Below are 12377 nucleotides of genomic sequence, written 5' to 3'. Positions count from 1 at the left end.
ACTTCCATGTTTTTCCTATTTAAAGACTCTTACATGAGTAGGAACATGGTGGCACAAAATAAAACGCCATGTTTTTTTAAGTGGATAAAAAATGACTATACTTTTCTATAAGTGAACTATTCAACCATAAGTGCTGCAAACTAGGTGCTCTTCTGCTATACAATATAGTTCTCATTTCCTTTAAAGGGGACATATTATGAGACTTATTTAAAATGTAAAATAAATCTTTGGTGTCCGTATGTGAAGTCTTAGCTCAAAATACCATACGGATAATTTATTATAGCATGTTAAAATTGCCACTTTGTAGATGTGAGCAAAAATGTGCCGTTTTTGGGTGTGTCATTTAAAATGCAAATGAGCAGATGAAATGCATACACTGATCGCCATAATAGTGGTTTGTTGAAATTGAAACTCAATTATTTTCTCTCTCTGCACTAAATGGCAGTGCTGTGGTTGGATAGTGCAGATTAAGGGGCTTTACTATCCCCTTCTGACATCACAAGGGGAGCCAAATTTCAATGAGCTATTTTTTCATGTCTGCAGAGAATGGTTGACTAAAACTAAGTTATTGGGTTGATCTTTTACCACATTTTCTAGATAGATAAAAGCACTGGGGACCCAATTATAGCACTTAAACATGGAAAAAGTCAGATTTTCATGATGTCCCCTTTAATAGTTATGATTTCCTAGGCAAACCCAACTAATAAAAGCACTTTTTTAAAATCACAGAAGATCATCAGTTAAACAGGTTGAAAGAAAATCTTTTAGTCACTTGCCCATAACATAAACATTTAAAAGCGATGAAGTGTATGAGCCGTATGTGAGATAACTGTAGAATGCTGCCTGTGTCCACAGCAATAAATGAAGTTAATATTTAATCGTCTCTGTGGGTTTTACTCCCTATGAAATTTCAGTTCACACAGTCAACCTTCCTCATTAATTCACTATTACATCATTTAAATGAGCCATATGAATTACACAAAGTAATATTTTGTGTTTCTTTTCATCTTTTAAAGCTGTAAGCTGTAAATGAGCGGCGTTTAAAGAGCAAAACTCCATCATACAGGCAGCTCAAGGAAGTTTCCATGATCAGGTCTCTCCAGGTTAATTACCCCCGGTATCTCCCGACAGCCCAGCATTTCTCCCCGGAGGTTTCTCTTCACCTCCTCTTCCTCTGTTTCTCATTTACCTGAAGGGTGCAGGTGGTGTTGTGCTCACTTCACCTCCCCCTCAACACTAAACGTCTGATTACCCAGCATTCCTGCTTCACACATAATCACAGCCATTTCCAATGAAGACTAATGAGTCAATAGACTCGCACTGGATTCTAATATTATTGAAATGTCTTTGTGCTCTGTGGATTATTGTGGATTTTGCGGTGATGTTCTTGAAGCATGACGGTGCATTAGTGTTGAATTACGACAACTAAAGTCTTAATAAGATTTTTCACAATCCTTTATTAAACACTAATATTCTTTTATAAAACCCAGTGCCTTATAATTGCTTCAAGCTAAATTGAAAAATAAGAAAATCAACAGATGTGGATCTGCAGTGCAAGCGCTCATAAATGCCTCATTGCGTTTTTAAATATGCCATCAAATCTGAGACATGTTGTGATTTATGACAGTAATGTCAGTCACTAGTTCAACATTTGCATTTGGAGTCAAAATAAACAATTTAAATCACTAGTGGGTGATGGGGTTTTTCTGATGGGTTACAGGACAAGGAAAAACAAAATTCACAGCAAAAAAGCAAATCATGATAGCAAAGAATAAAAGGGAAAAAAATTGTTTGCATTGACATCGAAGTTTGTGCGTCCACTCAAAATTAATTTGAACTTTGCTTAGGCAGATGTCAACACAGACAGATCACATGACCTGTTCTCAACCCCAAAAACCATTAACTAAAGTTTGAAGAACAAGAACTAATGAGCCAGACTATTAGTGGATAAAGATTGTTTCTTCATTTGTAAACAATCTTTCATTAAACAAAACAATAACGATTCGGGAATTCTGAATCGATTCTTAATGTGCGTTTTTTACATCAGGCAGGGCTCGTAAGGAGTATACGATGGTCCGGGGCAAGTGTGAACGATGCTTGCATGGGACAGTTGATAAAATTGGTCCTTGCCAGCACAGACCAGTGCTACATCATCACTTAAGTTTATCATTTGCATGTTTGCATCATTTGTTTTAGGCCTTGCCAATTAAAATATTTGAGCAAAGAATACAAAATTATTTCAAAATTCAGTGATTGTCCTCGTAAATAGAGCTGTGCAAAAATATCTATGCAGCTAACTATCGTGATTTTTCCACGATTGTGTGAGAATATTTCAATCTCTACTATTGATATTTTTAACAACGATCAAATCCCTCTGTGTGCGTCAAAAGACCTCCTCCGCTACTGCTGTAGTTGTCGGTGTCCAGTTGTCTGTCATATACGGCCATCCGGCCAATGTCTCAGAAGTTAGCAGAGTGAGAAAATGGCAGAAAATTTTAAAACACCTGCAGCTTTCAAAGCCGACGCGTGGAAGCACTTTGGCTTTAAGAAAAAAAGATTCAGCTCTATTTTTTTACATTTTTGATTAAAAAAAAAGAAAAAGTACTGCAATGTATTGCAACATGCAACGTATTGCAGCGTATCGTGACACATCGCATCATGTACCGTGGTATGTATCGCATCGTATCGCGAGGCCCTTGCCAATACCCAGCCCTACTCGTAAACGTAGTCTGTTGTGTGACTGTAACCAATTTAGAAAAAAACATGCATGTGAAACAGTATAATGGATCCGTGCATTACATGTAAGTCTCAAAGTTAGGCCTTAAACACCAAATAAATTTCATTTCTGCAAAAAAAAAAAAATGTGTGTAATATTGATAACTTAAATCCCATTCACACAGCACTTTAATCCCAGAAAGTTTCTGTGAAATTAGCAGAGAGGATTCTGTGTGAACACAAACACGTCCTGTAAAGGTTCTGGGATCGCTCCCGTAACATTGCTGTAACATTCAAGGAAAGCTTTCTGTGTGAACAAGAGGCAAAAACAATGCCGTAAGCGGCGTGCCGTCTTAAGGACGTGCGTGTCATTGCAACAAGAAGCTATGGTTCAGCTCTTTGACACAGGGATTTAAACACATAGATCAGGGGTGGGGAACCCTGGTCCTGGAGGGCCACTGTCCTGCAGAGTTTTGTTCCAACCCTAATTAAACACACCTGAAAAATCAAATTAAAGTCTTCAGGATTACTTGGAAATTAAATTCAGGTGTGTTTGATTAGGGTTGGAACTAAACTATGCAGGACAGTGGCCCTCCAGGACCCAGGGTTCCCCACTCCTGACATAGATCAACATTCATGTCATGAAATCTCGGCAAACTGGACTGAAGCAGAGATCAGGGAGCTCGTCACTATCAGAGATCATTCACCAGCATTACAGAACAGCACATAACACCCTCCTTATGATCTGCAAGCTTGTTTGGTTTTTCCAGAGAGAAATCACAGATAAATAACAAACTTCAGACGCTGTGGAGAAAATATGTGACGTGTCATATGGGATCTTTACGGTATGTGTGTGAATGATTGCACAGATTCCCAAAAATTATTGGCAGTGTGAATGAACCAAAAATCTAACTATCCCAGACAAATCCTGGACGCATTTTCCTTGTATTTTCCGTAATCTCTGTGTGAAAAGGCGTAAATTGATATTGGACAGAATATTTGAATCGAATCAACATTATATATACACAACACACAAAAGAATCGAATAACCAAATTGGTCCCAATACCCAGGCCTACAGACTAATATATTAAATACACAATGCATCTGTGCAGGAAACCAACAAAAATCAAGAGATATTTAGAAAGACACATCAATAGCATGACATATATGTACATTTAGGCCTAAGCAGCTTGTAATGCTAAATTTCAACGTTTTGACTTTTTCTAAATATTTAAACTGATCATCAATGGTAGGGTCACCACTCGATGTCCGCTGTAAAATCTTTGTGGTAAGGCAAAAGCAGTAGTTGATATTGTGTTAACCCCACCTGCTCCCAGTGTGCATAAACAGGCACCTGTCTGAATCTCCCCCTCTTCACCTCCTCTTATTCATTTACTCCCCGGTGGCCCACTTAAACACACAACTCCACCGAGCGACTATAGCCTCCAAAGCCGAAGGGTAACAAAGGCCCAAGAGGAGGGCAACACTCGTTCTTTCTCTACCCCCACACCCCTGAATCTGCCCCGACACAGACTGAAGGGTTAAGCGCACAATATCACAGTGATTGATCAATATATCTATTTATGTTGCTGTGATTAATAAACGTGTCCAATCTGGAGTCACTAAAAACACAAACAGCGTTGCCAGTACGTTATGATGGGAACAATCAAAGTCTTTAGTGTTTCATCTGTTTGTCCAATCCATTTTCCAAATTTTCAAACTTAGGTCCAAAAGCAGTCACAACATCTTCTGTTTCTTACGCTGGGTTTTCAATGCCTCAAATTTTTTGTTGCTGCAATACGTTCACTTGCTGAGACTAGCACACGAAAATAAACGAAAACGCGCCCTTTGACGGAAATGTGTAGATGGTTACGTCAAGGAATGAGGACGCGGAGAAAGTCAAAATAAAGGTACCTCATATTGATATTTTGTGTGTGGCATCGATAAAAATTTACTTTAAAAAAATATATATATTGTCAATGGACAACCATACTCTGTAGATATTTGTATCAACATTAGACATTTATAAAATCCACATGAGTTAAACACCGCAAGTGCCTCCAATCATCCCAAATTCTTCTTAATTACAGACATTAAACACATCTCTTAGTTGTCTGATACTCCAAAACACATTAAGAGTCGCTGAAACAAAGACATTTGAAGAGATTACAGTAGATGATCTTTATTTAGCACTGCCACAGTGGTAGAAAAAAAAACAGCCGTGAAATGAAAGACTCCTGATTAATCTTAATTAAAAACGAAATCTAAAGAAAGATTTTCTCTGTATATTATCCACCCACACACGTGCAAGCTATGAACCTCAATGAATTTAACTCGAAATGAAATGGATATGAATTATTTAGCCAATCAGGATCTCTTAAAGAGATTGGAAAGGCAATAGGATACCACGGACAGGTGGCACGGCCCCATTTCAACTCTACACCTGACGGTAGATAAGTGGTAACGTGAGCTGATAACTAGCGGTTTCTGACATCCTGCCCTCATGGTTTGGCCATTAACCACGTAGCTGAGGGATGGAAAAGCTAGAAAATAAGCCTTAAGCTTTGGACCCTAGAGAAGCACCTGGAATAAACTTCATTAGTTAGATGGTTCACTTTTTTGTTTTCAGAGGAACACAACATAGATCCACATCAAAGCTTAAACAGGTCCCATTATAACTCAATAAAAGTCTAAACGTTTACTAAAATCTGTGTTTATTTCAAAATATCCCAACAATGACTTAATAAAGCAGACTAGATGGAGTGATATCCCTTGCTGCCTCTCTCTCTCTCAGGTAACTCCATTGAGCACATGTCAGGTCTTCTCCAGCATCTCACGGCACACACCTGTTCCTCAACCTATAATGAAGACAACAGGGGAGCAGAGACGGCACAGCATCTCACAGAGGACCCTGATGCAATTCTGAGAAACCCTCAGCGATTTGTTTAGGTGATGAGACTCACACAACCAAACCTCAGGCAGAAGTGCTTTGAAATATCTGTGAACCGGTCACATTTCTCTATCCCCTTTAGAGACAACAAAACTGATGTTTCTATACCTGACACTGTCTTTTAGATGGTTCAAGTACACAGAACTCTAAAACCAGCACTAAAGGACTCCTTATAGTTGTGCGAAGTTCCTACGGTGTAGCCTTGACACGTTAGTTTTCATAAATACTTCTGCGTCGTCATACGCATCAACATGCATTACACATGCAGACCGCTAGTAGGCAGTATCCACGCGTGTAACCCACAGTAGCGGCGCAACAACCAAAGAAAAAGAAGCAGCTTGGCCAGTAAACCCACAATTGAAGAAGCAGCAGCGGGTTGTTGTGTATGGCTGCATACGAAATTGCATAGTGTGAGAGTAGCTACTAAATTAGATAAAGTACCCACTCATCAACCGTTAAAACAATATGTAATATATATAGTATAAATATGTATAATTTGAATGATGTTGATACATCACGTGACATACGTCGTCATAACAACAAGTGAGTCTTTAACTGGAATGACATTAAACTAGCGCAATTTAACCACAAGAGACAGCTGTTTAATAGATGTATTTGCATTTGAATGGAGTCAAGTTACTGCTTTTGGAAATTTTTGAAAAAAACAACACCTCTCATTCTTCGGTGGATAACTCCTCTCCCGAGGGCTCACGGGATAGTTAAGGGTCCATCGAATTAACACTTCGAGATCTTGCCAGTAGTAGTAAGTCATCCGGGTACTTTTCACCTACTGTTTTGGTAATACTATGAATTTGGACATTCTACTCGCCTCGCCTACTGCTTTTGGAAGTTTCAGACGCAGCCTATGATTTAAGAAGACCAGCAGTGATGGAGGTAAATAGACAGCGACTTTTGTAGCAGTTTGGGTTAAATCACTCTTGCAGTCCACGTAGAACGGACCCGTTGTTAAATTTTTGGCAGGGTGCGCGTCAGGCTACGCACAGCCTACACACAACTAGAAATTAGCATCAGCTAGCATGAGAGACAAAAAACTCTTGTCAACAACAGGAATGAAGGCAAAACATTTACAAACTAAATCAACATGGAATGGACATAACAAATGTAAAACATATTTTATTTCTGTTTTAAATGTGCATTAATAATATTGCACAAGATTAATCAAACTAAACATTTACTGATCATGGATGACTGAATGAGAGGAAGAGAATTCTTGTGGCCTAAACATTTTACAAAACGACAAAGGCATTAAATAGTTTTTCGGGTGTCTCCTCTAAGGCCTCATTTACACTCCTTTTTATAAGTGACTTATTTCCGTGGCACTCTCACAGGCACAGATCAGATATGACCCACGAACGTGTAAGCAGGAAAAAAGCGCATAGATTCTGATATTCTCTGATCGTATTCAGGCTAAATTCATATGTGGAAAATAAATCTGATATGAATCCGATACATGCATTCGGGTCCGCAATGTTAGCGGACAGATCGGATATTCCCATATCAAGATGTATAGTGCGTCATAAAACATGCAAATGACATCAACTCCACCTCGACACCAGCCGTGATCACATGACTCTTCTTAGCACGCAATGGAGGACGACAGGTCCACTTAGCGGAGTAATGTTGAAGTTTTATGTCTTGTTACAGAAATGAAGCACTATAATCTTGTATTATCATTTTGTCTGTGTCCATTGCACATTTTACTTCCTCTGTGGTTTAAGCTGTTCTGGGTCAATATCTGGGTCTACCTTGAATTGTTTTGCGAAGTGTTTAGGGGGCATGCACATCAAAGTGTTTAAACCCGGCAGAAACACCAGGCGGTTGCTGACTGTAGGCCCTTGCCAGCTTTTTTCAGCTGAGCGCTTTGATACTTCTGCTTTGTTTATCAGTCATTGACAATGCACCGGTTGGTTGTTGTGTAATTTGTCCCACCCCTCCTCCACTGTGATTGGACAGACAAGTGAAACGTGACATTGACCAGCTGAGCTTTCAAAAATTTCAACTAATCGTTTAGCGCGGAAAAACCACCGAGCTCTGGACAAAACCCTCCATTGGAAACAATTGAAAACATAACGCCAGCCGCTGCCGTAAACGCTTCGGTGTGCACGCTACCTTTGTGTAAATGCAGACTATATCGGATACAAGTCGTTTTTAAAAGATTATGTAAGCGAGTCGTCAAGATCTTGCAGTGTAAATCTAGCCAAATTAACTGAGCATTCCTGTCAAACATTCATCACTTGGTTATAATCATTCTCACCAAGACCAAAGCATTTTAGCCAAAGTGATGATAAGGATGCTGCTGAAACCTCATGGTATGACATTTAAACATAAAAACTGCAATGTGACGCTCCCAAACACATTGTGCAATAAAGCATTGCCTGCCCTGCCTGCTGGTGCACAACATTCAGTAACCGAGGATAAACACTCATATGTGCATTGCTTTAAATTAATTTGACCGGCTGCTATGAGCTTATAAACAGATGGATTTTATACAGCTGTGCAAATAGTTAGTGTGATAACAAAGGTAGTGTCTCCAAAAATACACGAGATGCCTAGCTAGACACCATTTTTAAGCAACATAAGCACATGCAATATTTTTGCAAAATCTAAACACACCTTTGGCTATAGTTTCTGATGGACACACATCTATCAGAACCAGAGCTACAGTACAGGTAGACAGTGCATTTAGTTTTTGTTCATAGTCTGTGAAAACCAAGACTGCACCTGTTCTAGTCAAAAGAATATCTAGATAGTCAGCTTACTAGGTCTTGAGACACAGCCATAGAGGCTCTGGGCCAATAGCTTAGCAAGAGTAACTCCTGCTTTATAACAATAGAGGACAGACAGATAAAGGTTTATATGATGCATTATAACACACAAAATCATAGTTCAAAGCCACGAGGCAACATTTATCTATAGAGAATAAAAATACAAAAATCTTTAAGAAGGAAAACTCATTGTGTTTTATTTACAGGCTAAATGAACGGCTAGTGATAATGCAACACCCCGTCACTAAAAAAAGACCAAAATATTCATGCTTAATACATCAAGAGCGCATTAAACGATTCAAAACACGAACATCAAATAAAGCATCTCAAAACTGAACGTAACACGAGATCGTATTTCAAAATCAATCCATTTCAGATCAGGATGCTAATATTAGCCGCTTAGCAACACCTGCTTCGTGAGAAAACGATGGTGCGCTTCAATAAAGCGCCGGTTTTTAGCGATTTTTCCGCTTGAACATTTCGCAGATTTATTCTGAAATCATCACAATGATCTGTGAACATTACGTAAAAGCGCAGATGTCGTCTGCTCGTCAGGTTTAATGGATAAAAGCAGATGAGCAGATCTGAACATCTGGACGGAGCGCATCAATGCAACGAGAGAAAGAGCGAGCGTGTCAAACCGCGATTAAAACCTCGTCAGACACACAATACACCTCAAACATCCCATAATGATGACAACATAAAGCATGAACACGAGCACAGTGATGCGGTTAAACAATGAGTATGAGTGTAAAGCAGCCGGTAATGTGTGGTGTGTGTGATATAGATTATATTCACCTGCAGTGCTGTGAGGATGAGGATGAGAGGAAGGTGCTGTAAGGATGGAGAGGAGAGGAGCGGGTTGTTGTTGTTATTGTTGGCGGGTTACAGTCGCCAGGACTACGGTGACTATGGCGCTGCAGCTCAGGGCAACGGTTGCTATAAAGCTCGCCGTGCAACCTAACGTGACGTTGAAAGAAGGGGCGGAGTCAGCGGCGATAAAGCGCTGGGTTCAACCGAACAAGGCTCACTGTAGAGGCGGAGTCATCAATGTGTGAAATCTCAAACTGAGAAGAGGAGACATCATTGCACTCTCTCGGATGTATTTTGTTCATCAGTTTGATCATTTCTGTTTCGCTCATGATGTAAAAGACGTGCATATTAAAAAATCCGGTGCTTTTGTGAAAGTGTCTCTTTCCATTGGCTAAATCTGATCAGATGAGTAAACGTAATACGGGATACTATTTTTGTTGTCTGGTTTGTCAATATATCACGAAAAAAATCTATGAAATTTCGTAAAATAACTCAATAATTTGTTTGTTGCTGACATTGCGAATAGAAAGCAGCGTGGGCGGGACTTACTCATGGCAGTTTGGTTGAGAAGACAGAGGGGGCGGGGCTAAAATCACTTTCACTGTTATTTGTTTTTAACCAATAAAATGATTTAGAAAAGACAAAGAAAATAAATAAATACAAATTATAACTTACATGAATTTAAATAGAGAGTAAAAAGGAAAAATAATTAAAGGCAATATCTCGATAAATTATATGATATCAGAAGATTAAGCAGCTTCATTGCACTCTAACCTCTTATTTTATCATTGGCTTTGGAAAAACATTTTAAATCATTTTTGAATATAATGTAGTAAGGGATTTAAATAATCTACATTTCTGACTGATATTTTTGCCAATATTACAATGTTATTAAACAAAAAAAATGTACAGAGCAGTCTTTGGGTATTTCAAATAAAAAAATATGTAAAAGCAAAACCATCAACCACCTTATTTTCTATCAACCAGTCCTGAACTGATATCCAGAAGATTTTGGATTTTTTTACTTTATGTATTTTCAAAGGGACCATGTACAATTTTTAACATAAATGTTTCCATTCCATGCATTGTACCGGATTTATCTAAAAGCTAATTTTCACTCGCAGTCCCCTGGCAGGTCGACACAAACAATAAAGTATCACACACAATACATATAAAACATACAGATACTATCAAAAAAGAAAAAATGCATTAAAATGTGCATAAAAAAGATATGATCAGTGTCTTCAGAATGGCTATTGCAGAAAGAAAAGGGGACAATTTCAATATAACATTAGAAATTTGTTAGAAAGATAAATCTCATGTAAAATTTTAAAATGTGTTCTTTTACTTTAGGAGGAATAGGAAAACTTAAAGAAGCTGTTCTAAGATATTTTACAGTGCTTTTCTTAAACAACTGATTTAACTTATTTCTTTCAACTTGACAGGGATAACAGGTTTTTTTAAGACTTATATACTTGTTAGTACAATGATCACTTGTTAAATGTAATACCTCCAATATAACTACTTTTTGTGTATAGTGCATCCCCTTCTCGCCCCCCTCCAAAGAAAATTGTATAACATAAAACATTTTAAAACTTAACATTTTATTTAAACAAAACATATTAAATTACACAATTAGTGCTGTGTTGGTTAGTAGCCTTATTTTTCTGAGGTTAAATTACACAGAATTTATGATAAATTCATATGTAATATAATAATAATAAACTTATCCAAACTATGGCATAACACAAATGCAACTTTGGAAATTATGTTTGTGACTAAAAGTATCCAAAATAAACCAAAACTCTGTTATATTTTATTATTTGAAGTGCAGTCACCCTTTGCCTAGAAATTGTTGAACTGTATGCGTGTCTTTTTTTTAAGAAGCTTCTTTAATTTTCAATTTGAATTTTAAAGAGTATAGAAGGAGTTCATATTTAATCTGGGCTCTTATTGGCTGCTTTTTCTTCAATATTCAGTATAAGTCATCTATTTCAAAAATAATATTTTAAAATAAAATTTTAGTTTTCTAATAATTTTGTCTACAAAAGTAATTTTAAGCATTTAACCGTACACCTTCAGCTTAAATGATTTTTAAGATCATAGTTAACATTTTAGTCAAGTGTGTCCAAACTTTTGGCCTGTACTGTGTATACATATATATATATATATATATATATATATATAGATAACACATACATATTATACATAATAATTACTCACAGTACACAAATATATTATGCAAAAATGCACTTTTATTTTGAATGCAATTAATCTTTGCCCAACACTATTTTTATAAAACTGGGGCCTCCCTGACATCATCTCGGGGCCCCTCCAGTTTGAGAAGCACTGGTGTAAAGTATTAGTACTGGAGTTGACTGCAGTTTGGTCTGATTTATTGAAACAATGCACAGAATTAAAACAAATTATCCAATATATACTGATCTCATTGTTAATCTGGTCATTTATATAGCAAATAAAAATGTACAAACATAGTTTACATATTTACATTATATCAGCATGTCTTCAATCTCTGACAGATTTATAAAGCCAGATTTTGAAGTTTCTTTAATGTACAGTGCCCCTACAAGACATTTTTACACTTCCTGTAAGTCACATTTGAAAACGTCAGAATGTAATAATATTAACTACACAATTAGAAAAAATATTACAACACTTTTTTTCATTAAAATGTTTGGCACAAGGAATTGTAACACTTCATGTCTGTTAACTGTTAGTGGATGATGTCTGTAGTTAATGTAATGAACGACACACGTGGTTATAGGGCTGTCAAAAGATTAATCGCATACAAAATAAAAGTTTGTTTTTGTGTGTGTAATTATATTTTGTATATATAAATACACACACATGCATGTATTTAAGAAATATTTACGTGTGTGTGTGTGTGTGTGTATATATACATAATTACACACACACAAATACATTATGCAAACACAAACTTTTATTTTGTATGCGATTAATCGTGATTAATCTTTTGCAGCCCTACGTGGTTCTTCTTTAGGACACGGATGTGAATGGAACTAACATTATTCATTCATACAAGATTATCCCTCCCAGAGGAACGTTATTCCTGAAGATACTTCTGTGATTT

The 12377-nt window shown here is 37.2% G+C and overlaps 1 protein-coding gene across 2 annotated transcripts in view; it reads right to left on the bottom strand.

Annotated features, from left to right (window-relative positions):
- The window catches only part of rfx3 (regulatory factor X, 3 (influences HLA class II expression)), a 30993-nt gene extending 21595 nt beyond the window's left edge, over positions 1-9398 (bottom strand). The window contains exon 1 of one of the 2 annotated variants that reach the window (XM_065264321.2): positions 9251-9398. Coding sequence is in view for 1 of the 2 variants with exons in the window: in XM_065264313.2 (XP_065120385.1) it covers positions 6338-6344 (7 nt within the window). In the remaining variant the exon portion in view is untranslated. Of the gene's footprint in view, positions 1-6337; positions 6856-9250 lie in introns of those variants that run through there. The other variant, XM_065264313.2, reaches the window with a different exon arrangement.
- Positions 9399-12377: the final 2979 nt, after the last annotated feature.

The sequence above is a fragment of the Paramisgurnus dabryanus genome, chromosome 10, assembly GCF_030506205.2.
Source record: "Paramisgurnus dabryanus chromosome 10, PD_genome_1.1, whole genome shotgun sequence".
Lineage (NCBI taxonomy): Eukaryota > Metazoa > Chordata > Actinopteri > Cypriniformes > Cobitidae > Paramisgurnus > Paramisgurnus dabryanus.
Note: the sequence above shows the minus strand (reverse complement) of the source record. Positions and strands in the feature narration are given on the sequence as shown.